At 38.9% G+C, this 26,159-nt stretch overlaps 1 protein-coding gene across 1 annotated transcript in view; it reads left to right on the top strand.

Annotated features, from left to right (window-relative positions):
* Chn1 (chimerin 1) overlaps positions 1 to 26,159 on the top strand; it is a 150,584-nt gene that overhangs the window by 63,189 nt on the left and 61,236 nt on the right. The window contains exon 6 of the mRNA XM_021192913.1: positions 24,584 to 24,872. Coding sequence (XP_021048572.1) covers positions 24,584 to 24,872 — 289 coding nt within the window. The remainder of the gene's footprint in view (positions 1 to 24,583; positions 24,873 to 26,159) is intronic.

Genomic DNA, 26,159 nt, shown 5'->3' with positions numbered 1-26,159 from the left:
CCTCTGCCTCTGCCTCCCGAGTGCTGGGATTAAAGGCGTGCAACGCCACACCTGGCTGGTTTGGTAAATGTGTAACGATCACCTAGAGGTCAGCTTTGATCATTTATAAATGATCATCCTGAAATCTCATTTAGTTGTCATGGGAAGACTGAGACAAAAGGATTATTCAAGTCCAATAGTTCAAGATCAGTCTGGCCAACAAAGTAGGGCCCAGTCTCAACGGGGAAAAGAAAATTTTAAAGAAAGGAAAGAAAGAAAAGCAGTGATTATTAAGACTGTGGAGATGAATAGACATAGGACTGAGAAGCCCCTGCTCCCTCTCACGGGCATTTCTTCCTTCAGCAGTAGCCTCTGTATGTGATCTAGGTGTCAGGGTATTAGTTCCGAGGGTACGGATAAGGAGACTGTCTAGGCACTTGTGACCTATCTCCTGTTTCATAATGATTGGGAGGTTTCTTGTGGATTGATTTAACATTTGCGTTAATTACAGCTTAAGAAAATACTATGTAAGACATGAAGGAATTTAATGTAATTTAAGAGTTCAACTGAAAATATGTTTTTTCTTATGGTTTTCATAGTTTTAAAAGGTAATTCTTTTCTCTGTGCTGGTAATCAAACTCAGGGCTTAATGCTACCCACTGAAATACCCCACTAGATCGGGAACTAATTTTTTAAAATTATACTTTATTGGTCTGAGGAGATGCCTCAGTTGGTTAAAAACGAACAAACAAACAAACAAAAGAAAAACCTACCTGGGCCAGGGTGGTTTCCAAGCTAGCCAGGACTATATATTGAGACCTTATCTTTGAAAATCAAAACCAGAGTATGTCAAGAGAGGAAAGAAGGTATGGATTAAACAGGAACCCAGCAGGAGCCTAGAAACCAAACCTGATGCATCCCACATCTCTGCTAATAGAAACCAGCCAACCAACTGTCTGTACTGTGAGCTGACCCTGTGCCACAGCTCTCCATACCCAAATACCATCAGGAGAGAGCTGGACTTTTAGGAGTACAGTCAGAGAAGCCACAGTCAGAGATAGCAAGACAAGCTGGCGATAACCAGATGGAGAGAAGAAAGGGCTAGAACATAAGCATCAGAATCCAAGGCTACTTCGCATCATCAGAACCCAGTTCTCCCACCACAGTGAGCCCTGGAGACCCCAACACACCAGAAGAGCAAGGCACTGATTTAAAATCACATCTCATGATGATGACAGAAGACTATAAGAAGGACTAGCCCCTGCACCAGGTGACCTCACTTGCTCAATCTCTTGGCCCGCCAACTCACTAGCCCTGCTAGGCTACATGGCTCCCACCAGGCCATCTCTCAGATGCCCCACGCCCCCCCCCCAAGTTCCTCTCATTTTCACCAAACATCATACACCCCTGGTTAGCCATGTCAACACCTAATTACCTGGTAGAATCAAGACTCTTAATGCTTAATTAGCCAGTTTTATGTATCAATAATAACACAATTTGCAAGATGCCAATTAAATAATTTCAGAGCCAAATGACAATGATAAAGCTTTAGCAGTTATTCTAACCATTTGATAACACCACATTGGCCTCCATTCTGAATCTTTCTCTCCTCCTCAGAACTCTCTCTCCATCTCAACTTCTCTCTCTACCTCCCTTCTCCTGTCCAATCACAAGCCTCCCTCTGCTCTAATGTAATTGGACAGGGAAAATCCAGCAACACATAAATAACTTCCTTAAAGAAGGAGACCACTGAAAAACAGCTAGAAGCCCTTAGAGGAAATACAAAAATCCCTTAAAGAATTACAAGAAAACACAATCAAACAGAAGAAGGAAATGAACAAAACTATCCAAGATCTAAACATGGAAATAGAAACAATAAAGAAATCACAAAGAGAGACAACCCTGAAATTAGAAAACCTAGGAAAAAGATCAGGAGTCATAGATGCAAGCATCACCAACAGAATACAAAAGATAGAAGAGAGAATCTCAGGAGCAGGAGATACCATAGAAAACACTGACACAACAGTCAAAGAAAATGCAAAATAGAAAAAGCTCCTAACCCAAAACATCCAGGAAATTCAGGACACAATGAGAAGACCAAACCTAAGGATAATAGGTATAAAAGAAAGAGAAGATTCACATCTTAAAGGGCCAGTAAATACCTTCAACAAAATTATAAAAGAAAATTTCCCTAACCTAAAGAAAGAGATGCCTAGGAACATACAAGAAGCTTACAGCCAGAAAAAAAAATTCCTCCCGTCACATAATAATCAAGACACCAAATTCACTAAACAAAGAAAGAATATTACAAGCAGTAAGGGAGAAAGGTCAAGTAACATTTAAAGGCAGTCCTATCAGAATTACACCAGACTTCTCACCAGAGCTATGAAAGCTACAATATCCTGGGCAGATGTTATACAGACCCTAAGAGAACACAAATGCCAGCCCAGGCTTCTATCCCTAGCAAAACTCTCAATTGCCATAGACGGAGAAACCAAGATACTCCATGACAAAATCCATAAATCCAGTCCTACAAAGGATAATAGATGTAAAACACCAACACAAGGAGGGAAACTACACCCTAAAAAAAGCACAAAAGTATTTTTCTTTCAACAAATGTAAGAGAAGATAGCCACACAAACATAGAAATAACATAAAAAAATAACAGGAAGCAGTAATCACTATTCCTTACTATCTCTTAACATCAATGGACTCAATTCTCCAATAAAAACACACAGACTGCCAGGTGTAGTGGGGCATGCCTTTAGTCCCAGCACTTGGGAGGCAGAGGCAGGCAGATTTCTGAGTTCGAGGTCAGCCTGGTCTACAAAGTGAGTTCCAGGACAGCCAGGGCTATACAGAGAAACCCCGTCTCGAAAAACCAAAAAACCAAAACCAAAACCAAACCAAACCAAAACAAAAAATACATGGACTAACAGATTGGATACACAAACAGGACCCAGCATTTTGCTGCATATAGGAAACACACCTCAGTGATGAAGGCAGACACTACCTCAGAGTAAAGGGCTAGAAAACAATTTTCCAAGCAAATGTTCCTAAGAAACAAGCTGGAATAGTCATTCTTATATCGAATGAAATAAACTTTCAACCAAAAGTTATCAAAAAGATAAGGAAGGACACTTCATACTCATCAAAGGAAAAATATACTAAGAAGTACTCTCAATTCTGAACATCTATGCTCCAAATGCACGGACACCTACATTCATAAAAGAAACTTTACTGAAGCTCAAAGCACACATTGCACCCCACACAATAATAGTGGGAAACTTCAACACCCCACTCTCATCAGTGGACAGATTATGGAAACACAACCTAAACAAAGACACAATAAAACTAATAGAAGTCATGGACCAAGTAGATTTAACAGATATTTATAGAACATTTCATCCTAGAGCAAAAGAATACACCTTCCTCTTAGCATCTCATGGTACCTTCTCCAAAATTGACCATGTAATCAGTCACAAAACAGGTCTCAATAGATCCAAAAAGATTGAAATAATATCATGTATCCTATCATCACCACGGACTAAGGCTGGTCCTCAGTAGCAACAAAAACAACAGAAAGCTCACATACACATGAAACCCTACTCAAAGATAACTTGGTCAAGGAAGGAATAAAGAAAGAAATTAAAGCCTTTTTAGAATTTAATGAAATGAAGGCACAACATACCCAAACTTATGGGACACAATGAAAGCAGTGGTAAGAGGAAAACTTCTAGCTCTAAGTGCCTTCAAAAAGGAACTGGAGAGAGCACACACTGTCAGCTTAACAGCTTGGTAATACTCTTGTAATTCCAGTGTTGCTACAGTAGATCCCGGTGGCTCCCTGGGTAGTCAGCCTGTCCTGCTTGGTGAGATCCAGGTCAGGGAGAGACCTTGTTTCAAAGAGACTTGGTGTCATCTCGGGAACAACTTATAGTTGTCCCTTGACACACACAAACACACAGAAGATCCAGCATAAACTTAAACATTTTTAGATTCAGCCTGAACATTTCCTGTTGACCTATCTCAGTGCCCTAGTCTTACACTCTGCTTTGTAAGTAAGCAGTTTTGAGGACCAAACCAGGGGTCTGTATTCCTTTCCCCACCCCACCCCTTCTCTGCTACTTCTGAGCTGTTGCTAAAGCCTTTTCTACTGAGTTTGTCATTTCAGGATACACACACACACACACACACACACACACACACACACACACACATTTATAGATACATTAATCATTTTGTTCTGAAATTTTCATCACATCTTGAGACTAGTGAAATAAAAAGATATGGAAATCTCAGATATAAAATACCTGTTTTCTCTTTGCTGTCACTGTACTTGGTAAAATCTCAATAATTTATGGGTATATATACAGTTGCAACCTGTTTATCACTCTAGAGGCAGTGGAACCAGGGAGAATGGAGCCTAACCTGAGGCTGACTAAGTCTCATGCAATAGCCAACTTTATTCAGAGCATCAGACAATTTATACCCTGAAGGTTAAGAGAGGTCACCTGAGTGTATAATTGCAAGGATAAGCTGCCACGTGGCAAAAACATGTTTTTTCCTTAGAGGCATCTAAAGAAATAACAATAGCCAGTTGTAATGAACAACCTAACGCAAACTCATTTCTGTCTGCTACACCTGGTCGGGCCAGGAAAGTACATTTCAAGAACAATTCCAAGTTGTTGAAGAAATTGAGGTCACAAGATACTTGTTTTCTTGGAGTTTTCTCACAGCACTCAGAATTCTCCCCATATGTTTCCATCCTGGGACCATGTTTTGACAGAAACCCACTTAGAACTTTAAAAAATGTTTTTATCTGAAAAAGTCTATGTTTACATTTTTATTCGAATTGGGTAAATGTGATGTGTTTATAACAAGAACTACTTACTTGTAGTAACAAGTAACTAAAATATGCAAACAGGTGAGATTCCTGATGAGCATTCTTATTGTTCTTTTCAGCCTAATATTTAATGCAGGGTATACTTGCCTGGACTCTAAGAGTTTTCTTGGAAATAGTAAAATAAACAAAACATATAGCCCTGGGAGGTGGTACTGCACATCTTTAGTCCCACCACTCAGGAGGCAGAGACAGGCTGATTTCTGTGAGTTTGAGGTCAATCTAGTCTACAGAGTGAATTTCAGGACAGACTACAGAGAAATCCTGTCTTGAAAAATCTTCCTGCCAAAGAGAAACCTATAGCAGTGTCACATATTAAATCTGATATAGGACTAAAGGTATGCATGACTTATGTAATCGCTAGGCTTCTGTCAATGTGGGTTCCTTTTGACTTGATGAACCCCTCTTTTTCCAGTAGCTTGAGCTACTTAGAAGAAAAATCTTAAGTATATGTTTACAGTAGTTGGAGAATAAAGCCAAATGAATCATTTAAAACAATAGTCACTTAAACCTTAATGAATAGATCGGAAAACAAAAGGAAGACCAGAGGAACTAATAAGTTAAGATTTCTCAAAATCAGGAAACTTTGCAGGCTTAAACATGGGATTAGTTAAGGAAACATCATTGATGTTACAGATGTGTAATGATGGCTTAGCTGCTCAGTATGCTGTGATGTGACCAAGGACTTGTGATCCTGTTTCTGTTCAGTGTTAATCAGCTTCAGTGTAATGTCAGCTTTACTTGGGGTCAGAGGAACAGAGTCATGTGCTTCTACTTTGTCACCATTGAGAATGTATCAAGGGGCTTTGTTTTATCATGCAGTGTGCTTGCTTCTCTTCAGGATAGTGCAGTGAGCTCAGCTCAGGCCTTCAGAGCCCTGAACCTGGAGCATCTGCTGGGAAGTACAGGCAGATACTGGCTGCTGTCTAACTAGTAGCTGTTCCTGGTACTGGGAAATGCAGTTGCTTCGTCTGAAAGAGGACAGTTGTAGAGAGCTGAATGAGCACATAAAGTATTGTTTTCATGTATTGTCTGAAACAGGACAAGAGGTGTGTAGGGTTGTGGGAAGTGGGAGAAATGGATTCCATTAGGTACAGCATGGTAGGCTGTAGCCATTAAGGAAGTCTCCTTGTTAGGTACTAAGGATTGACCCATTGTATAATTCTCAAAACTTATATACCTCAGAGCTGGGGGATGGCCCTGTCTATAAAGTGCTTGCTATACAAGTGTAATGATCTGAGTTTGGATCCCCTGAACTCTTATAAGAATTTTAACTCATGTTAGAGTCTGGGCACAGTAGACACACCTGTAACCCTGGCACTGACTTGCAGTTCAGTATAGCTGAACTGGCAAACTCCATTCTATGAGCAAAGAAAGATGTTTCAGGTGGCTCACAGTGGCCTGTGACTCTAGCTCTGAGGAGAGCCCATGCCTCTGCCCTCCATGCACATGTGTGCATACCACCCCCACCACCTCCCACAGAAATCGACGCATAATTAAAAATAATTTTTTTAAAAAAGAAAAGCCACTTAAAACTCTAAAAGTGGACTAGAAATTTATTAAGTGGGAAAATATAAATATGTAGAACTGCATGGCATGTTTGGTATGTGGAGGCTGATGTGCGGTTAGGGATGCAGGAAACTTAACAGTAAGTATACCAGGATGCCTTGAAGCTCACAATGAGAATTTATTTTCCTATAAGAAATGGAAGCCACTGAAAGTTTTTCATAGAAACCTTACAATTGAAGTGAAATCAGAGCAATAAGAACCTTGAGTGGAGTGGGTGGCAGTGGCAGTAACTAGTTTACCAGAGTTAGTGTAGGTGTGGGGAAGTGGGGAATACTGCACATGCAACCCAGGATTCTATGCGTGCCCAGGTGCGTGTGTTCATGTGTGTGTGTGTGTGTGTGTGTGAGGGAGGGAGGGAGAGATGGAGAGAGAGAGAGAGAGAGAGAGAGAGAGAGAGAGAGAGATAGAGAGATTGAGAGAGAGATTGAGAGAGATTGATTGAGAGAGAGATTGCCTTGCTAGAAATGAAGGCTGGGGTCTAAAAAATTAATTTAGTAAGCAATTTTCCTTTGACTATGGAGATTTTTAAAAGGGTTTCTTAATAACTTATAGATTTTCTTAGAGAAGATGTGTTAGCTCCAAATTTGGTAACTCCAGAAATATTTCTGTTAATCTGAGTCATTTTAGTTTCTCTAAATTGGGAAAAGAACACGATGTCATATTTGCAAGAGTCTTGATAACTCCTAAAATTTGGATTCAGACATTCCTGGGACAGATTTGGACATGTGCCAGGGGACACTTAAACTCTCAGGACTTGTTACTTCTTCATCTGCTTCATGTGCCAAGATAACAATTATTGGGGGAATTTTTAAATAATAGAAAACAAACAAGAATGTTAAAACCAAAAAAGCATTACACTTCTTATTTGATAAATTCTGAAGCATATATATAGCCTATGTTAATCTGAAGAATAAAATTATACAGAACAGTATGTATGGCACCATACTACTTATGTAAAATTATGTATCTGTGGTGCATATGTAAGTAGAGAGTTGTCTGAAAGAATGATCACTAAAATGTTCAGGGCTTATCTGAGGATTGAACTTAGAGATGGTTTTTTTCTTTTGTACCTTTTAAATTTATTGATTTTGTTTTTACAAACTACATGTGTGTCATTTTATATTCAGGAAAAAGAAGACAATTATAATCTTAGGCAAAAACTAAAAATCAGTGTGTCCCAAATATATGAGGGTTGTGAGGATTGGAACTTAACAAGTTACTGGGATGCTTAGTCAGAAGGAGCTTTGGTGGTAGCCGTGGGGCAGCAGAGAGATGGGGGACAGGCAGTATTTGAGAATCTGCATGGTCTTTGAGTAGCCTTGTTCGGTGCTTGCAGCCGTGCCTGTGACATGGAGGTAGTGGGAGACGCCATGTAGCCTTCCTGCTGTTAGCCTTCTTCAGTTGGACCCCTTCCCTGCAGCTCTCCTCAGAGCCTGTGCATGTGGATGGGACTCTGTCATTAGGTTTTAGTGGAGTACTCTGAGAAACTAAATTCAACACTTAACATTTGATTCAGCTGTCTTGACTCCATGCTGCCAAGCAATCCTTGGCTGATTGCTTCCCATGCCCTTGGTCCACAGGAGAGAAACTCCTAGACAGGATGGCCGTTAGATCCTTTGCATTTATTATCATTTTCAGGTAGCAAATTAGTATTAAGTGTGTAGAGTAGCGGGAGAGAACAGAGGAGGAGAACACCAGGCCTGGGTTCTCCTATTTACTAAGATCAGAGAAATGCTTCGCCACTCCTGCCCCATTTTACTTCTTATAGATCCTCTTTTCATCAACGAACATAAAAGATGACTTGCTGAAGTTTCCAGTTAGAGGACAATAATTGAGCTGGTAGCTTTTCTTGCTCTCTCATTCAACCTCCCTAACCAACTCAGAAGGCCTTGACTCATCCCGAGGGTTCTGAAGCATCCCCCCTTGACAGTCAGGCACTACTCCGTGTATTAACAGTTGGAAGAGCTTTCTAACTCGGCGGGCAGATGTATGTCCAGGGGCATCTGCCCATTCAGTGTACAGTGGAGACATTTAGACTCACAAAGCTGTGCTGCCTAATTTAGAGCATTTTAACTTTTCATGCCTTCCTAGCTTTCTCAGCCCTAGGCAACCACTAATCTACTTTTGTCTCTGTAGATTTATACATCCCTAGCATTTCATATGCATGAAATCAAATAATATGTGACATCTTATAACTGATTTCTTTCCCATAGCAAGATGTTTTCAGTGTTTATCTGTGTCATATAATATATCACAGATTTTATTTCTTTTTATTAATGTATAATATCAGAGAAAATATTCCAGTATATGAGAAAACTTGGTTTTGTTTATTCATTTACTAGGTAAAAGACATTTATGTTGTTCCCACTTTTTTTGGCCTCTGTGATTAATGTTGCTATAAATACAACAATTATGAATAATGTGTATGTACAATTTTTATGAAGAAATCTGATTTTGTATTGGATATGTTCTTACAATTTGGGAGTCTTGGGTATATGCTTCACTGATAACATGTGTGCTCAGCAGACAGGAGACTCTAGGTCATTCCCTAGCAGGAAAAAAAGTTTTGAGGGCCTGCCAAACAATTTTCCAGGGTGATTATGCTGTTGCAGCTCTACAGCAAAGAATGAAGGTTCCAGTTTTTCCTTGTCAACATCCTTACGTCATTAAATGTAGATATACTTATGTGGAGTAGTAGCTCATTGTAGTTTTGGTTTGTATTTTGTTGTGAAATGGTACTTCATTTTTCAAGTTTTTTATCATTGTCATGATTTTTATTTGCAGATAGTCTATGGCTTCAACCTTCACTTCACTTAAACATCTATAAAGAAATAGAATTAGATGGAAGGTAGAGGGGGTTGTTTTGTTTTTAAAGCTGATTGCAAGATATTTTTGCTATCTTATTTTAAGACATTTATTTAAAGGCATATTTCATTGAACATCAAAGATGGAAATCAGTATCAAGTACATTTTAAAAAGACTTTGTGAGCTCAGGTCTCAGTCGAGTCCATAGAGAGCACCAGATCCCTCCACACTGAAATGAGAGGCAGTTGTGAGCCGTCTGCCATGGCTGCTGAGAGCAGAGCTCTGGTTCTCCAAGAGCACAGTGTGCTCTGATCTGCTGAGCCTTCTCTGCCAGCCTCCAGGTACATTTCAAAACGGACAGAAATTTGGTTCAGCTATGATTCTCTGAGCTGTTACCTTCTTAGCAATCTGCCATGTGTTTCTGCTTGGAAGTAAAGTAGTAGTATTTCAATTCTCTCTAAGACCTGTTCCTCGACCACCAGATGCAGTTCCAGAATATGTTGATAACATGACCCCTTTTCTTTAAAAACACACAAGACAAAACACATACAGACTTGACAAAACCGACATTTTATTAGCAGACTTAATCATTTTATAAATGTAACTATTCTTCAGATATTGTTGCAGGCATTGTAGTGACTGTGATGTGATGGAGCTTGTGGTGTTTCCCAATCCATTTGTACTGTAGCAGCCATAGAAAGAGTGTTGATGGGGCACCTTGGAGATGAGTGCACAAGGCAGGCATGGCCATATGTGCCTGGTCCAAGGACCCCAACAGGTCCATCTTGGCCTCCTTGAAAACTGCATGGGTTTAATATCTGTTAACTTGTCACCTATATTTATGACAATCAGAAAATTCAGTTTTATCCATAAAATAAGCCCATATAGTACATGCAAGTAGTTTGGTTTGGTTTTTCATTTTTTATTTTGCATTTAATAGATGAAAAAATTAAGGTTTAATTGTTGTAGAACAAAACACTAAGAATCAGAAATATATCTTTTTAAAGCAGCAGCTTGACTAATAATGAAACACATAATCTATGTGTGCAATGGGGCGTGGTGCATGAGTAAACTCAGTTTTTTTATCAGGACTTTTAAAAGATTAATATTTAAAATTAGTGACACATCATTTCTATAAAGCAAAGAAACTGTTGTTTAATGCTTTTAAAGATAATAATTATTCTGACTAAATCTCAAGAGCTAAATTTTCACTTCTCCCAAAAGAGAAAAGCCAATTTAAATATGTTCAAAACTTAATGATTTAAACTAAATTTCCAGTGTAAGATCACTTTGTAATCATTTGTTCAGTAATAATTTCGGCTAGGGTTTATGTAAGTTGGTGGTACAGCTTGGCTTAACATGACCAAGGGTTTAATAATTGTCATTTTAAAAAGCATAGTAAATTTAACTAATCAAAGCAAAACAATGGATAATTCTCTATTAAATCAATAGTATGTTTGTTTCCATGTCATCTATTATGTTTTTATGCTGTTGAAAGTAGCAGATAGATATGGCAAATATTTTCAACCAAGAGATAAGCATTTATGATAAATTAGGTACTTTCATGGTATTCCTAGTTCACCCTGTGGAGACAGTGTTGTTTATACCTGGTCTCCCAGAACCTGCTCATGCCTAAAATCCACATCTACTTTATGTCACATATATAAACTGTATTCTTGTTGTGAATTTTTAGTCTTTGAATCAGTTTGCACTATTACCTGCCTGGCTATGTAGTTACATAACAAACAACTTATGCCAGACTAAGGTCACCATTACCTTTTTAATCTCATCTTAGCAGATGCTGGTAGTTTACAGACATGTTCACCCTAGTTCTGTAGAGGTTTTGGTGAGCTGGCTCATCACTGATGAGAAACTAAACAGTAAGATGTAATTTATTATGGCTTTGGGCTTAAATGCTGATAAATATTATTAAACAAGGAATTCCTATGATGTTAATTCATCTTTATATTTCTGAAGATTTAATGGGAGGAATCCATTCTTATTGTGTTAGGAAATAATAAAATAGCCTAAAATAAAATAATTGAATTTAGAGATATTAATTTGAATTTTAACATTAAGTGGGTAAGTCAGAATTCCCAGAGAATCACAGTAGCTGTTGGCAAAAGGGGATTTTACGATTTACCAGAACTGAGCACTGGTTGAAGGCTTTTTTTTTCATGTCTGAAAAAGGATCCAAAGGAACTGGTGAAAGATTATGCTGCTAGTAGGCGTTGACATGTTGTGTACTATGTGTTCTTTTGATCTGATCGCTCATGATAGGTTCAGTTGGTTGCTATGGTTTCATTTGAGTTCCTGCGAAGCTTCCTGTGCTATTTGTAATAAGTGGAAAATAATGCTTTGCAGAATTATTTCTCAAGAATATTTTCAGCTTCCTTTATTTAAGATTACAAATTGCTTTATGGGAAGTTTTCTGGATATTAGAGTAGGCATGGCTCACATGACAACAAAATTTAGTAGTCTTGCATGTTACAGTTGGTAGTGATTAAAAGCTAGCATGATAAGATTAAAAATTCAGGTGACAGCAGATGCTGGCGAGGATGTGGAGAAAGAGGAACACTCCTCCATTGATGGTGGGATTGCAAGCTTGTACAACCACTCTGGAAATCAGTCTGGCGGTTCCTCAGAAAATTGGACATAGTACTACCGGAGGATCCAGCAATACCTCTTCTGAGCATATACCCAGAAGATCTTCCAACTGGTAATAAGGACACATGCTCCACTATGTTCATAGCAGCCTTATTTATAATAGCCAGAAGCTGGAAAGAACCCAGATGTCCCTCAACAGAGGAATGGATACAAAAAATGTGGTACATTTACACAGTGGAGTACTACTCAGCTATTAAAAACAATGAATTTATGAAATTCTTGGGCAAATGAATGTATCTGGAGGATATCATCCTTAGTGAGATAACCCAATCACAAAAGAAGTCACTAGATATGCACTCACTGATAAGCGGATATTAGCCCAGAAACTTAGAATACCCAAGATACATTTTGCAAAACACAAGAAAACCAAGAAGGAAGACCATTGTTTGGATACTTCATTCCTCCTTAGAATAAGGAACAAAATACCTACGAAAGGATATAAGTACAGAGACAAAATTTAGGGCTAAGATGAAAGGCTGGACTATCCAGAGACTACCCCATCCGGGGATCCATCCCATCATCAGCCACCAAACCCAGATACTAATGCACATGCCAGCAAGATTCTGCTGAAGGGACCCTGATATAGCGGCCTCTTGTGAGGCTATGCCAGTGCCTGGCAAACACAGAAGTGGATGCTCACAGTCAGCTATTGGATGGAGCACAGGGCCCCCAATGGAGGAGCTAGAGAAAGCACCCAAGGAGCTGAAGGGGATGCAACCCTGTAGGTGGAACAACAATATGAACTAACCAGTACCCCAGAGCTTGTGTCTCTAGCTGCATATGTAGCAGAAGATGGCCTAATTGGCCATCATTGGGAAGAAAGGCCCCTTGGTCTTGCAAACTTTATATTACCCAGCACAGGGGAAGGGCTGGGCCAAGAAGTGGGAGTGGGTGGGTAGGGGAGCAGGGGCGGGGGGAGGGTATGGGGAACTTTCGGGATAGCTTTTGAAATATAAATAAGGAAAATATCAAATTAAAAAAAAGCTAGCATGATTAACTTTAAAGTGTATCTATGTTAGTGGTGTCATAGCTTTGAAAATATTTGTACAGATTAAATATCCCATACCCAAAGTGCTTGTGGCAAATGTGTTTTAGAACTCAGCATCAATGATGTGTGTGTGTATGTGTGCATATACAAAATTAAAATGGAGTTGCTCAGATTTCACAAACCTGAAGTTTTCTGTAGAGAGGAAGAATTTTCCCAGTAGCCACATGCTTAGTGTGTGGGTTAAAAATAAAATCTTCTCTTGTCATACATCAAGAGATGTGGCTACATATAATAAGGAAAGAAAGGTTTTAAATTTTTCTTAATGATTGATTGTCTTTGATTTTTCTCCATCTGTACCTAGGTTTTCTGAACTACTCTTATACTACCTATTTTTAAATCTCTTAATAATTGGAGTATAATTATGATTGTTAAAAATGCTCATTGCTGCATACAGAGCTCTGGAACTTTTTATCTGTGCAGCTGGAACTGTGTACCCATGTTTTCCCCTCTCTCCTAGCTCCTGTCACCCACCACCTTTTCTTTCCTTCCATTGCTCCCAGCACTTGTTGGAATTCTGCATCAGGTGATTCATGGGTATCTATTTCTTTGGGCTGAGACCCAGGAGGTTTTTTCAGTGATTGGGCTGTGCTTCATACTTGGATCTTTGTGTTTCACTTTCTGGCTTTTGCTGTCTTCTGTTTGTTTGGGGCAGGTCCATTGTCCTGCCCCGACTTGTATGCCTTTTCAGAACCAGCCGTTTATCTTATTCTCTATATGCTGGTTGCATACAAGAAATCTCTTTACCCATCAGCTTTTCCAGTCATTTGGAGAGACTCTGGAAGTTTGGGGGTTGGACTGACTCTTTTATCTGGAGATATATATATATATATATAATCTTTCAATTGGCAACTTTGCCAGTTTCTACCAAAGGAGCTGTTACTCCCTTTCTCGTTTTTTTTTGGTGTTTTACATGTGTAGTATCAGGCTGTGAGGTATAAAGCAGCCAGATGCCCCACCCCATACTTCCTTCTCAGCAGCTTTCAGTCATCTAAAACAGCTGACCCAGTATAGCCATGGGTTCTGGCATGAAAGTATCCTTCCCTTAATATTTCATTGATAGTGCACACATAAAGATGTTTTTCTTATCATTATTCCCAGAAGAGTATAGTGTATGATGTTTACAAAGCTTACATTGTATTAGATATTTCAGTAGCTGGAGGTATTTAAAGCATATGGAACACTATGTTTTATGTTTTATGTGTCTGCTGTGCCGTTTTATTGAAGGGACCTAAGTTTCTGCAGCATTTGCTCTCCATGGGGGTCCTAGAACTAGTCTCCTGTGGATATTGTACAGCTGTATGCCAGATCTCAAAATGAAGCAGACACAAGTCCCTTGTAAGTCTCTGAGTAGCCAGAGTGCTCTCTATATACTCTGCCCTTCTCCACTTGCTAAGGGAGAAGCCATGATTTGAGCAGCCTTACCCACTCACACTGAGCTACACTGGACTCTGTGGGTGGCACCCCAGGCCCTCTTTTGCCTCATCAAGCTTGTCCTTGCTCTCTTTGGCTTCACTGCTGCCCCCATCCAAACAATGCTGATTCCATTAGCATTCTGTGTCAGGAAAGAGGAAAACTAAGCTCTCAGGAAGCTCTGGAAAGGCCAAATGAATGCATGTTTCATTCTCCTCCTCCTCCCACCCACCCAGAAGCTACAGGCACTGTTGAGCTGTGCCAACTTGGAGCAGTGCTTACTGCAGATGAATTGAAAGGCTTTCTTTACCCTTCCAGTGCAGCTCATCTGAGCTTTGCTTGCAGTACTAAAGCCTTTACATGGCTTTCTGAAGATCTCAGATAGGTATTTGATCTGTAATTGATACAGTACCCTTATCTTATTAAATGTGCCATTTCCTTTGACTTAACTGCCCTTCCACGAATCCTATACTCCTTGAACTTAAATAGAACAGCAGCCTGTTGAGTCTCTCCTGCTATCTCCTGACTAAAGTGCTGCCTATGGCTCTGGCAGTCTGAAATCTTAAGGATGCCCCAATTCTAAGCACAAAATTTTTTCACATACACTGAACACATAGACTGAGGATAATGCTATACAGCATTCTTAGTGCTCTTTCTCTTTGTGTCTTGTGAGGTCACATGTAGGATTTTCCACTATAACATCATGCTAGTGCTCAGAAATTAGGGTTTTAGCCTAATTTTTAGCTTGGTTCAGCTTACTGATATCAGATTAGAGATGCTGAATGTGAGTCTCCACTAGAAACACAGAAGCAGAATTGCATAAGCAAATACAGTTTGCTGCCACCACACCTGGAAATCCCTGTCTGATCACTTGAAATCAGATGCGCATAATATTCATCAGTTTAAAGGAAACCTTTATGTTCAAAACGTGGGCATACAAGAGCAAGTGAATATATATTTATTCATTCATTTATTATTGTTTTTACTTTACTTTTAATAATACATGTGTGTGCACACACGTGAGCCTGAGTGTGTGTGTGCATTGGAAGTCAGAAGACATCTTTCATAGCGGGGTCTCTTTCTGCCTTGCCGAAGTAGGGGCTGTGCTATTGCTTCTGCCATTGTACTCTAAGGTAGCTGGCCTGCCGCCTAACCTCACTGTAGGGGTACTGAGGTAACAGATAAGAACCACCATGCCTGGCTTTTATGTGGGCTCTGGGATTTAACTCAGGTCACCAGGCTTTTGTGACCAGCACTTTTACCTTGTGAGCCATCTTGCTGGACATGATTCTATTTTTATAAAATAGAAATGTGTGATGGCAGCAAACAGAAGTGGCTCAGTGCAATGGAGAACAGTCAGACAGGCTGTGGAAAAGCATAGGGAAACTTTGGGAGCTGTTTGGAATGTTTTTGCAATCTTATCCATGATTAAAACTTTACTGAATTGTACCCTAGCAATAAATTTGGGATGCTATCTGTAAGTAATACATTATTAATAGGCACTTAATGAGGAAAATGTAATAATCTGCTGACCATTTGTAAATAGCTCATACTAAACTTAAAAGTATGTAACAGTCCAAATTAAGCCTCCAGAGCATGGCCTGAAAGGCAGAAGTAAATGAGGCTGGCTGCAGTTGGCTAATAAAACCAAGAATACATGTGACTGTTGCAAAGGAGCACTTTGTAAGCCTCAGTACAGTCTGCCTTCTAGAATCTTAAAACATTTTTTAAAATGTTTCTTTCTACATTATAGTGTGTTTAAAAATAGCAGGTTATGAGTGAAATGAATATAATTGATAACTACAAAGATCATTTTAGAAATATAAAACTAGATCCAAGAACTAAGTATTCAATAGCTGGGGGAGATCAGGGATAAAGATACGATGAAGAAGGGCAGCTCTTTTCGTTAATTGTCTTGGTTTTGAAAAAAAAAAAAAAAAAAACATACCCAACAAAAGCAACTGAGGGAGAAAGGGCTTTAGGGCCTGGTGCAAGCAAGGGTGGGTGGTTCATGAGAGGGAAGTAGAGGCAGCAGGAGCTCAGAGAAACAGTATCCATGTAGCATAGCAGGAGGGAGATGAACACTCTCTGCTGCTCAACACCCCCTCTACTCACACAGGCTGGCGCCCTAGACACGGAATGGCAGCACCCACAGTGGATGGCTCTTCCCACCTCACTGAACACAATCAAGATAATCCCCCACAGGCATGCTCGCAGGTCCATCTCTTAGGTGATTTCTAGGTTCTGTCAAGTTGACAACACTCACCATCAGAGCAACTGAATGCCTTACAATAGGCTCTAGGAGGTTTCTCTATTTACCCATTAAAATAATACAGTGATGAACCTGGATTATCAAGAAAAATAACTAAATTGTAGTCTGTATGTAATAGTTAGGGTATATATTTTATACCAGGATTATTAAAAGTAGCACTACACTGTATAAAGGGTTTAAGAATCTGAGAAACTATAAATGTATATTCTTATGTTTGTACGTACACACTTACATATAAGTATAGAACTCTGTTTTCTTAGACCTGTTGCAGAGTGAATTTTTATTCTGAAATAGCAGATTGATTTTAAACAAGGTATCAATAACTCTCTAGTGGAACTGATCATCAATTCTCTCTTTGACTATTTTGTTTGTTTTGTTTTGTTATGTTTTTCAAGATAGAGTTTCTCTGTATAACAGCCCTGCCCGTCCAAGAACTCAATTTGTAGTCTACCCTATCCTAGAACTCAGAGAGATATCCTCCCTCTGACTTCTGAGTGCTAGGATCAAAGGTGTATACCACCACCACCCAGCATCATTTGTTTGTTTGTTTGTTTGTTTGGTTTGTTTGTAGAACATGATTTTAATATTTTCAACTGTTAATATTCAACAAACTGAATAATTATTTTAAGATATAGTTCATTGTTATGTCTCCCTTTTCATTTCTGATTTTATTAATTTCGATACTATCTCTCTGTCCTCTGGTTAGTCTGGCTAAGGGTTTTTATCTATCTTGTTGATTTTCTCAAAAGAACCAGCTCCTAGTTTGGTTGATTCTTTGTATAGTTCTTTTTGTTTCTGCTTGGTTAATTTCAGCCATGAGATTGATTATTTCCTGCAGTCTATTACTCTTGGGTGTATTTGTTTCTTTTTGTTCTAGAGCTTTCAGGTGTGCTGTCAAGCTGCTACTGTAAGCTCTCTTCAGTTTCTTTTTGGAGACACTTAGAGCTATGAGTTTTCCTCTTGCGATTGCTCTCATTGTGTTCCATAAGTTTTGGTTTGATGTGTCTTCATTTTCATTAAATTCTCAAAAGCCTTTAATTTCTTTCTTTATTTCTTCCTTGACCAAATTATCATTGAGTAGAGCATTGTTCAGTTTCCATATGTATATGTGCTTTCCCTTGTTTTTGTTGGTGTTGAAGACCAGCCTTAGTCTGTGGTGATCTGAGAGGATACATGGGATTATTTCAACCTTGTTGAGACCTGTTTTGTGACCAAATGGTCAGTTTTGGAGAAGGTACCATGAGTTCCTCAGAAGAAGGTATATTCTTTTGTTTTAGAATGAAATGTTCAATATACATCTGTTAGATCCATTTGGTTGATAACTTCTATTAGTTTCAATTTGTCTCTGTTTAGTTTCTGTTTCCATGATCTGTCTATTGATGAGAGTGGGGTGCTGAAGTCTCCCACTATTATTTGTGCAGTGTGATGTGTACTTTGAGCTTTAGTAAAGTTTCTTTTATGAATGTGGGTGCCCTTGTATTTGGAGCACAGAAGTTCAGAATTGAGAATTCTTCTTGATAGGTTTTTTCCTTTGACCAGTATGAAGTGTCCTTCATTATCTCTTTTGATAACTTTTGGTTGAAAGTGGATTTATTCAATGTTAGAATGACTATTCCAGCTTGTTTCTTGGGACCATTTGCTTGGAAAATTGTTTTCCAGCCCTTTACTCTGAGGTAGTGTCTGCCTTCATCATCACTGAGGTGTGTTTCCTGTATGCAGCAAAATGCTGGGTCCTGTTTATGTATCCAGTCTGTTAGTCTGTGTGTTTTTATTGGGGTATTGAGTCCATTGATGTTAAGAGATAGTAAGGAATAGTGATTATTGCTTCCTGTTATTTTTTCTAATCCTATGATCCTAGGCATGTTAGAGTACCTGGGAGTAGACCTTCCTCTGGGTGTTGTGGGACTAGCTGCAGAGTTTGAGCCCAAGGTCTGCTCAGGGCACAGGCTCAGATAGAAAGGAACCCATGCCACTGGTTGGTTGGAGTTCCTGGGTGTCCAGCTAGCACTGGTCCCAGTTACTTCCAGTGTTGGGGCAGATGTTGTATCCTCCTCACCTCCCCAGAATCATTCTTAAATAAATGAAGTCTATTGTTAATTCTACAAAGACATTGAACATTTCTGGATACATTGTGGTTTTTAAAAGATGTAGATGTGTGGATAATACTTTTCTATATATTTCTATATAATACTTTTCTAAATATATATATATATATTCAGAGTATTTAGGAATGGTTTTCTGTATACGTGATAAGGTAAAAATGGTATCAAGATACTCGTGACTTACTAGAGTAGAAAGCATCTTGTACTTCATTTGTTGATGTGGAAAGTACCTTCATATTACACACCTCATAACACTGAGAGCTTTAGCGATCTGTAATGACAGTGTTGCATTGCCCTAATAAGCCTGTAGAAATCTGTGTTTTGACAGTACTGTATAATGCCAGTGAACTTTTTGAAATAAATGTTGTTATATGTTGCCATCCTACTCAGGAGAAAGCATTAGTGGAACCATTAGAAATAATTTTTAATAGCATATATTACTCATTCCCAATAGTAGATCTCACTATGAACTGCTCATCCATGCATGTCCTTAAGTTTGGTCATTGTTCATCCCCCATTGCACTCTCTCCCACTGTGTCTTACACTGAAACCCTCTTCCAACAGAGTCCCCTTCTCCCCCATTCACTCTGTTCTTAGACAGTCTCTCACTCTATAACTCAGGCTGCCTTTGAACTTACAGCAACTCTCTTGCCTCAGCCTCCTGAGTGCTGTGATTAGAGCCATTTGCCACCCTCCTAGGTCCATTTAGTTAACTTGCTTAGAGGTCGTTTGCTAGGATATCATAAGTGCCAGGTATTATGCTAGCCTCTAGTGCTTTAAAGTAAGCAAAACCAACAGCCAGTACTCTATCTGGCAGCCTTTTTAAGTGTTTACATTTTTCCTTAGAAGCAGTAGTGCGCCATTAACTCTCAGGAAGGGAAAATTGGTTATGGGAGGGCTTTACAAACCCATGGGATTTACCATCACAGCATTTGATTTTCTGTTTTACTGGGAATTTATGTGGTTTCACTTTTTGAAGATTGTTGATATATGTATTTGTGTCCCAGTTAGCTGAAGTACTTAAATATAAAAAGAGCTTATGGTAGCTATATATATGGTGGCCCACACCTTTAATCCCAGCAAAGAGACAGAGACAGGTGGATCTCTGTGAGTTCAAGGCCAGTCTATTCTACATAGCAAATCTCAAATGTAACATGTAGTTATATAGTAGAAAGACCCCATCTCAAAAACCTATATCTGTATCTATACCTACCTATAGATAAAGATATATTAGCCTATGGCAACAGTAGCCATATGTATGTTATATTTTTATTTATATGTTTACTTGTAAAATAAAAAACTATGCTTATTCATAAAATATCCTGGGTTATATGTGAAATATGATATAATATTTCTAGGTATTATATTCCTTTAGGATGGGTATATAAACATATACCCAGCTCCTAGAACTGGGCTTACAGTGTCATAGGGTATATATGTGTGCCTGTGTTCAACATGACTATATGATATAATAAATCTCTCTGCTAAACAGTGTTGCAGCCATGGACTCTGTAGCGATTCTATATACTTGCTGGTGTTCAGTAATGTCAGACTTATTAAACTTTGCCAATCTGAGGTTTTTACTTATAGTTATTGCTTTATTTTTAAGTACCGTGTTACATTTACTGACATAATATGAGCCTATTTTTACAAAGTGTGTAAATTTCTGTCCTTCCTTTGTGATTTTCTTAGATCTTTCTCTTTGATTTCTACCATGACTGTTGTGTTTTCTGGGTAGCATGACATACATATACTTGGCTAACTTCTATTGAAGGATAGAAATAAGGGATAGCCTAGAGTTTAGCAGGTTAATGCTTTTAAAGTAGATATTTTTGTCCCTGTGGATGATTTCTTTCCCCCAATTTGACTTGACTCTGTCTGTTTATCATAGTCTTTGTTTTCCATGAGTTTTTCTCAGACACTGTGCGGTTCCTGGATGGTTACTGTATTGAAGTGTATCTGGCACTTGGGCTCAGCTGTATTGCTCAGAGCTCAGGGAGCCTGGCAGTTACAGGACAGTGCTTCTTATTGGAGAGTTAGTGGGGCTTCCCCAGAGAAGTCTTCTGGCTCCTGTCAGGAAAGCTGGTGTGGATCTCGGGCTCCTTGTTTCAAGGATGCCACCTTTACCTTCAGCAGTGCCTGTGTTTGAGAAACACAGTTTTCCCGGGGCAGGGTGAGGAGTGAAGTGCATGCTTGACTGTGGCTTGTGTAGGTTTTTGCCTAATCCACCTTCCAGAGCTGTCTGGTGCCACTGTTGGAAACTTAATCAGGCAGATGGGTGGAGAATATTGTAATCATAAGTAAACACTTTTGCAATTTTCCCCATTTTATCATAAAAATTACATGGCAAGGTAGGCAAAATCATAGTCTAATGTTTTAAAGGGGGCTTAGTTTAAACTTCCTTTGTGTTCCTTAGACCATAGACTGTCATGTATCTCTGTCCCCACCTCTCTCCTGAAGGCTTGTTGACACCCGTGTGTGACTCTGTGTCTTTCCCCACGGCTTGGGTGCTTTGGCTCGGGTAAAGAATAGATTATGTTTATGATGAAATCGCTTCTGTGTGCTTCTAGAATCTCCTCCGATGTCTCAGTATTAGTATAGACAGAATCTTACGTATATTTTATTTTCTGTTGTGAATAGGCAACATCTCTTACCTTCTAGTCCTTTGAAGAGACACTTCGAAATAGCTTTGGCCTCAAATCAAAATTAATTTTTGGTTTTACAGAAAATAACTTTTTACACATATTTTCCTCATTTTATGTATCTAGACTGAATTTTTTAGGAATATGATTCACAGGGGAAGAAAGCTGGAAATGAATGTTATATTCATTTTTTTTAAGCTAAATGTTAGAATTACATATTTTGAAATGGATCTGAATTCAACTGGGCACAGTATTATACAGCCTTTAAAACAGCTCCAAAGCTGTAAGGATAGTCTTTGTAGGAAGTGGTAGTTCTGTACAGCAATCCCAGTGCAAAACAGATTGCCCCTTATTCTTTCCTGCTTGTTAACTTCAGTACCACTTTTGGAGAATGTGAATTTTCATCCTGTTCAGCTCTGTTTGTGTAGAGCTAGGACTGCCATTCCAGGCTTGTACACTAAGCAGATGTGAAGCTGGGCAGAGGCATGTGTTCATTTCAGGAACCAGGAAAAGGAAGTTGTCCTAAAGAAATAGAGGGATAGCAGACCACAAAATGATTCAGCTGATAAAGGTGCTTGTCACCAAACCTGATGTTCTGAGTTCCTAGCTGAAATGGTAGAGAGAACCGAGAGAGAAATTGTTCTTTGACCTCTGTGTGCTTGGTCATGCTGGTGTATGCAATCACACACACAAAAGATATTTAAAAAGATGCTTTAAGCAGTCTTAATGTGAGGCTTTTGAAATTGAGCATTTCATATCTTTATTTGATAATGTTTTTATGATTACCTTTCCCATTGTGGTTGCTATATGAACAGAATATCATGAACTTAGTGTCTTGAGTATTTTCTTCAGTGTTTGTTGAATAAATGACATTCTACCAGCAGAACACTGTTAAAAGGAAGGTTACCCCTCGTCCTCAGATCTGGTATCTTCTTTTATTTTTCTTACATATAATAAGCCCACCCATTCTCATCCATTCTCAAGGATATTTTGCTTGAACTCTACTTCTGATCCCACAGACACAATAAAGTACAAAATAGATTAAAAAAAGAGAGCAGTGTCTGATAGGCTGTACTATTAGGTTGTTCCTTAAGTGGCTTCCTAAGTAACAGAGTAGGTTTTGGCCAGTAAGGAAAGCATGCAGTTCCCTTAAGTAAAAAAAAAAAAAAGAAAAAAAATCAACAATCCAGCTTGTACATTTGTTTCCATGTACCTTGAGGCTAAGTCTCATCAATACCTTATGATTATGCATTCCTTCAGTGACCTCATGGCTGCCTCAAAGCTCACAGGCTCACAAGTAGCTGGACATCATGGAGAGGGCCTCTTGACGCTAAAAGTAAAGCACAAGTCCAAAGTTAGGCTTCTGTCTTCCAGCTTCACTGAGCCTAACCCTTTGGGACCTGTTGCACTGCCTTCTTCCCTGGTCCTTGCCTCCCGCACTGCTCACACTTTAGAAGACAGTGCTGTGACCATGGCGCCTGACACTACTGTCCACATGGAAAGGAGTGAGCAAATGTCAAACTGTCTTTCAGTGCTTTTGTTCTTTTTAGGTAGCACATAATGGCACGTATTAGAAAAAAGGAAATTAGAGAAGTCAACTGAAAATTTTAATTAATTTTGGCATTGATGTTTTATCTCTCTAGCCTCTGAGACTTACAGTATTGAAAATTTGCTTGGGAGAAATGTTTAAGTATAGAGGAAATAGAGAAGTTTAATTATATGGCTCATTTACTTGAGTATAAGTAAAAACTTGATTGCTTTAGAAGGAACAAAAGGTGGAAATTATATGTTAAAAGATCAACATTGATTTTATGTTGAATTCTGGGTTAAGTATTATTAAAGTCTAAATTACAAAAAACAAACAGACTACTCAGGATCCATTATTTAAAAGTATCTAATTCCTAGCAGCATGTGCTGACACATGCCTTTAGTTCCAGTATTTAGGAAACAGAGGCAAGTAGATCTCTTGAGTTCAAGGCCAATCTAGTCTACAGAGTGATCCAGGCCAGCCAGAATTACACAGTGAGACCCTGCTGTAGATAGAATAGAATAGGAAGAATAGAATAGAATAGAATAGAATAGAATAGAATAGAATAGAATAGAATAGAATAGAATGCCTAGTATGCCTAGTTCTTACCCATTTGGAAACAGTTTGTGCCAGAACCATGTGAATACTGAGTTTGCAGCTTCATGTGGTATCTTTTCAAAGTGAAAATTACTTTGATATTAAAAATAATTTCTGTACTGTGTGTGGTTTTTTTTGTTGTTGTTATTTTAACAACTGAATGAAGTAGATCCTTTCTGATTTGCTTGGTTTTTATGGTGCTCACTCCGAAGCTGGCAGCTCTGCCTACTTTGGCGTCAGCCTCTATTAAGTTGCCTGTTTCTCCTGGCAAGGACACTGGTGTCAGCCATGCCAACTTGGATCCAATTCTGAGGTTTCCCTTCAGGAAGCAAAATACTGAAATTACTCTGAGAATAAACCATCCTTCTCCAGTTATTAAAGCATATCATTAAAACTGACAACAGATTTCTGTGGTCTGATGACGTGTGACTTACATGCTCTGTATATTGCAAGCATTTCTGGTCCATACCAAGACAGCAGACACAGAACAAGTTTAAAGTAAAGATCAAGACCTCTGGCCAGAAATGGCCCAGTGTGTTTCTGTGCTGTCTGCTGCCTGGCCCAGTTCTGGAGACTGCACAAGTGTAAATGATCGCTGGCTTCCCACTTGAGTGAGTGGTAAATGAGACTTCCCTGTTGAAAGACAAGAGTGCTGGCCTTTAAGGACATTGAATAGTTTTACTATTCAACTTGAAGAAATTTTATGTATTATAGTTGACCAATTGCATATTGAATGTGCCCTCTTAGGTTATAAGATTTGTTTTCCCTACTTTATTACAAGTGTAATGAAATGGTTTTAAAAGATACCTAAGTAAAAATGATCTTTCTAGGATCACTGTGCTAGTATCTCTGGTTATTTCACGTTCATTACTTGTGTTTTTTGAATTTTATGTATTACAGGTGACTAATTGGGATTAGACACAGCTAATCTAAACAGAGTCATTTATAAGCAAAATCAATAGATTTCAGTTTTGGGGTGTTGGTGTGTGTGTGTTTCTTCTTCAGAAAGAATTCACTTGTTCACTTTTCTTAAAAGCATCTTTCCCATTTCATTGAGGCAGATTTGGAAGTCAGACCAGAAACTTCAGGCTGTACTACGATGGAAAGCACTTTGTTGGGGAGAAACGCTTTGAGTCCATCCACGATCTGGTGACTGATGGCTTGATTACTCTCTATATTGAAACCAAGGCAGCAGAATACATTGCCAAGATGACGATAAACCCAATTTATGAGCACATAGGCTACACAACCTTAAACAGAGAGCCAGCATACAAACAGCATATGGCAGTCCTGAAGGAGACACAGGATGAGAACGAGGCTACAGGCCAGGATGGGGTGTCAGAGAAAAGGGTAAGCTATCATGAACAACACTTGGTTTTGTCTGTTGGGAGTCCCTGCCAGAGAGCCCCTCTGCCCGAAAGTTCCCATAGTGTTTTCAGAAGGAGATGTGGTTTTTGTAATGTCTGTGTCTGTGGGGATGAGCTTTGTATATCTTTTACTTGTTTGATTAAAATGCACCAACTATATTTTTGCTCCTAATTGTGTCCCTTCAAGAAATAATCTTCGGCTTTAAAAATATGTTGGAAAATGGCCCAGTAATAAAAAATTAAGAGGTTTTGGTCAGGAGAATAACTTAATGGCTAAGAAAGACAGATACACCTTATAAGGAACTGAGGGATCACAGCAGAACCCTTTGTTTTCTTAAAAGGTAGCTTATAAATAGTTCTGTTTTTAGCAGTCTATTTTAATATACATGATTTAATTCTGTCTGTCAGTAACTATTACACTATTATGAGAGTCAGCCTTGATTGGGAAGATTTATCCCTTAGTGTTAAGGAATCAAATCAGAAGCATTTACTTTGCTTTAATTGTAAGATAGTTTACATTTTCAGTTGTCATATTTCAGTCATGATATATTTCAGAATAACATGAAAAGTTTTAATCCTTGGTGTCAGTTGTTTGCCCTTGTTGCCATTCTTCCTCCCCCTTTCCTGGGAAGAGGGAATGTCATGTTGTTTATATATGTTAATGTCTTGCTTTGTGTGGGATTGAGTTAAAGGAACAGTGTCTGCTTTATTTGAAGCATGTTACTGCATCTGGGTCTGCAGGAGTCTCTGGTTGCTAAGTGTGTACAAAAGGTTTCGACCCCTGGTTTCTGTCCACAGGTTTGTAAGCTGGTCACTCTGTGTCTTGTGAGGCAAGTGGGATAGTGTGTGTAAACCCCTCCCTCAGTGCTTGATTGGCAGTAACCTTGCAATGCGAGCTCTGTCTGTGACCTCAACATACAGCAACATAAGAATGTTTTGTTGTGGGTTGGCGAGAGATGGAAACTTAGTCTTCGTTGTCCAGCACAAATTTTGGTTTCTGGCAGATTTTAGCTCAATTGGTGTTCTGCAACTACAGAGAAATGAATATTTTAAATCATTGGCTCTTGAAATTTTGCTTTAAATATGGTCTTTCCTATATTTATATTTGCTGGGAACTGCAGATCTTATCTGGAAATTGCCATAGTTTAAAATCCTAAATGTGTGCTACATTGAATAGTGCTCTTTTCTCCGTCTCATTCCCATCTTTTTCACCTTTTCTTATTTTCCACCTGTGACATTTTCAGGAACACCTGAGCAGTCTATATTTAAC

The sequence above is a fragment of the Mus pahari genome, chromosome 3, assembly GCF_900095145.1.
Source record: "Mus pahari chromosome 3, PAHARI_EIJ_v1.1, whole genome shotgun sequence".
NCBI lineage: Eukaryota > Metazoa > Chordata > Mammalia > Rodentia > Muridae > Mus > Mus pahari.
This window is presented reverse-complemented; position numbering and strand designations above follow the sequence as displayed.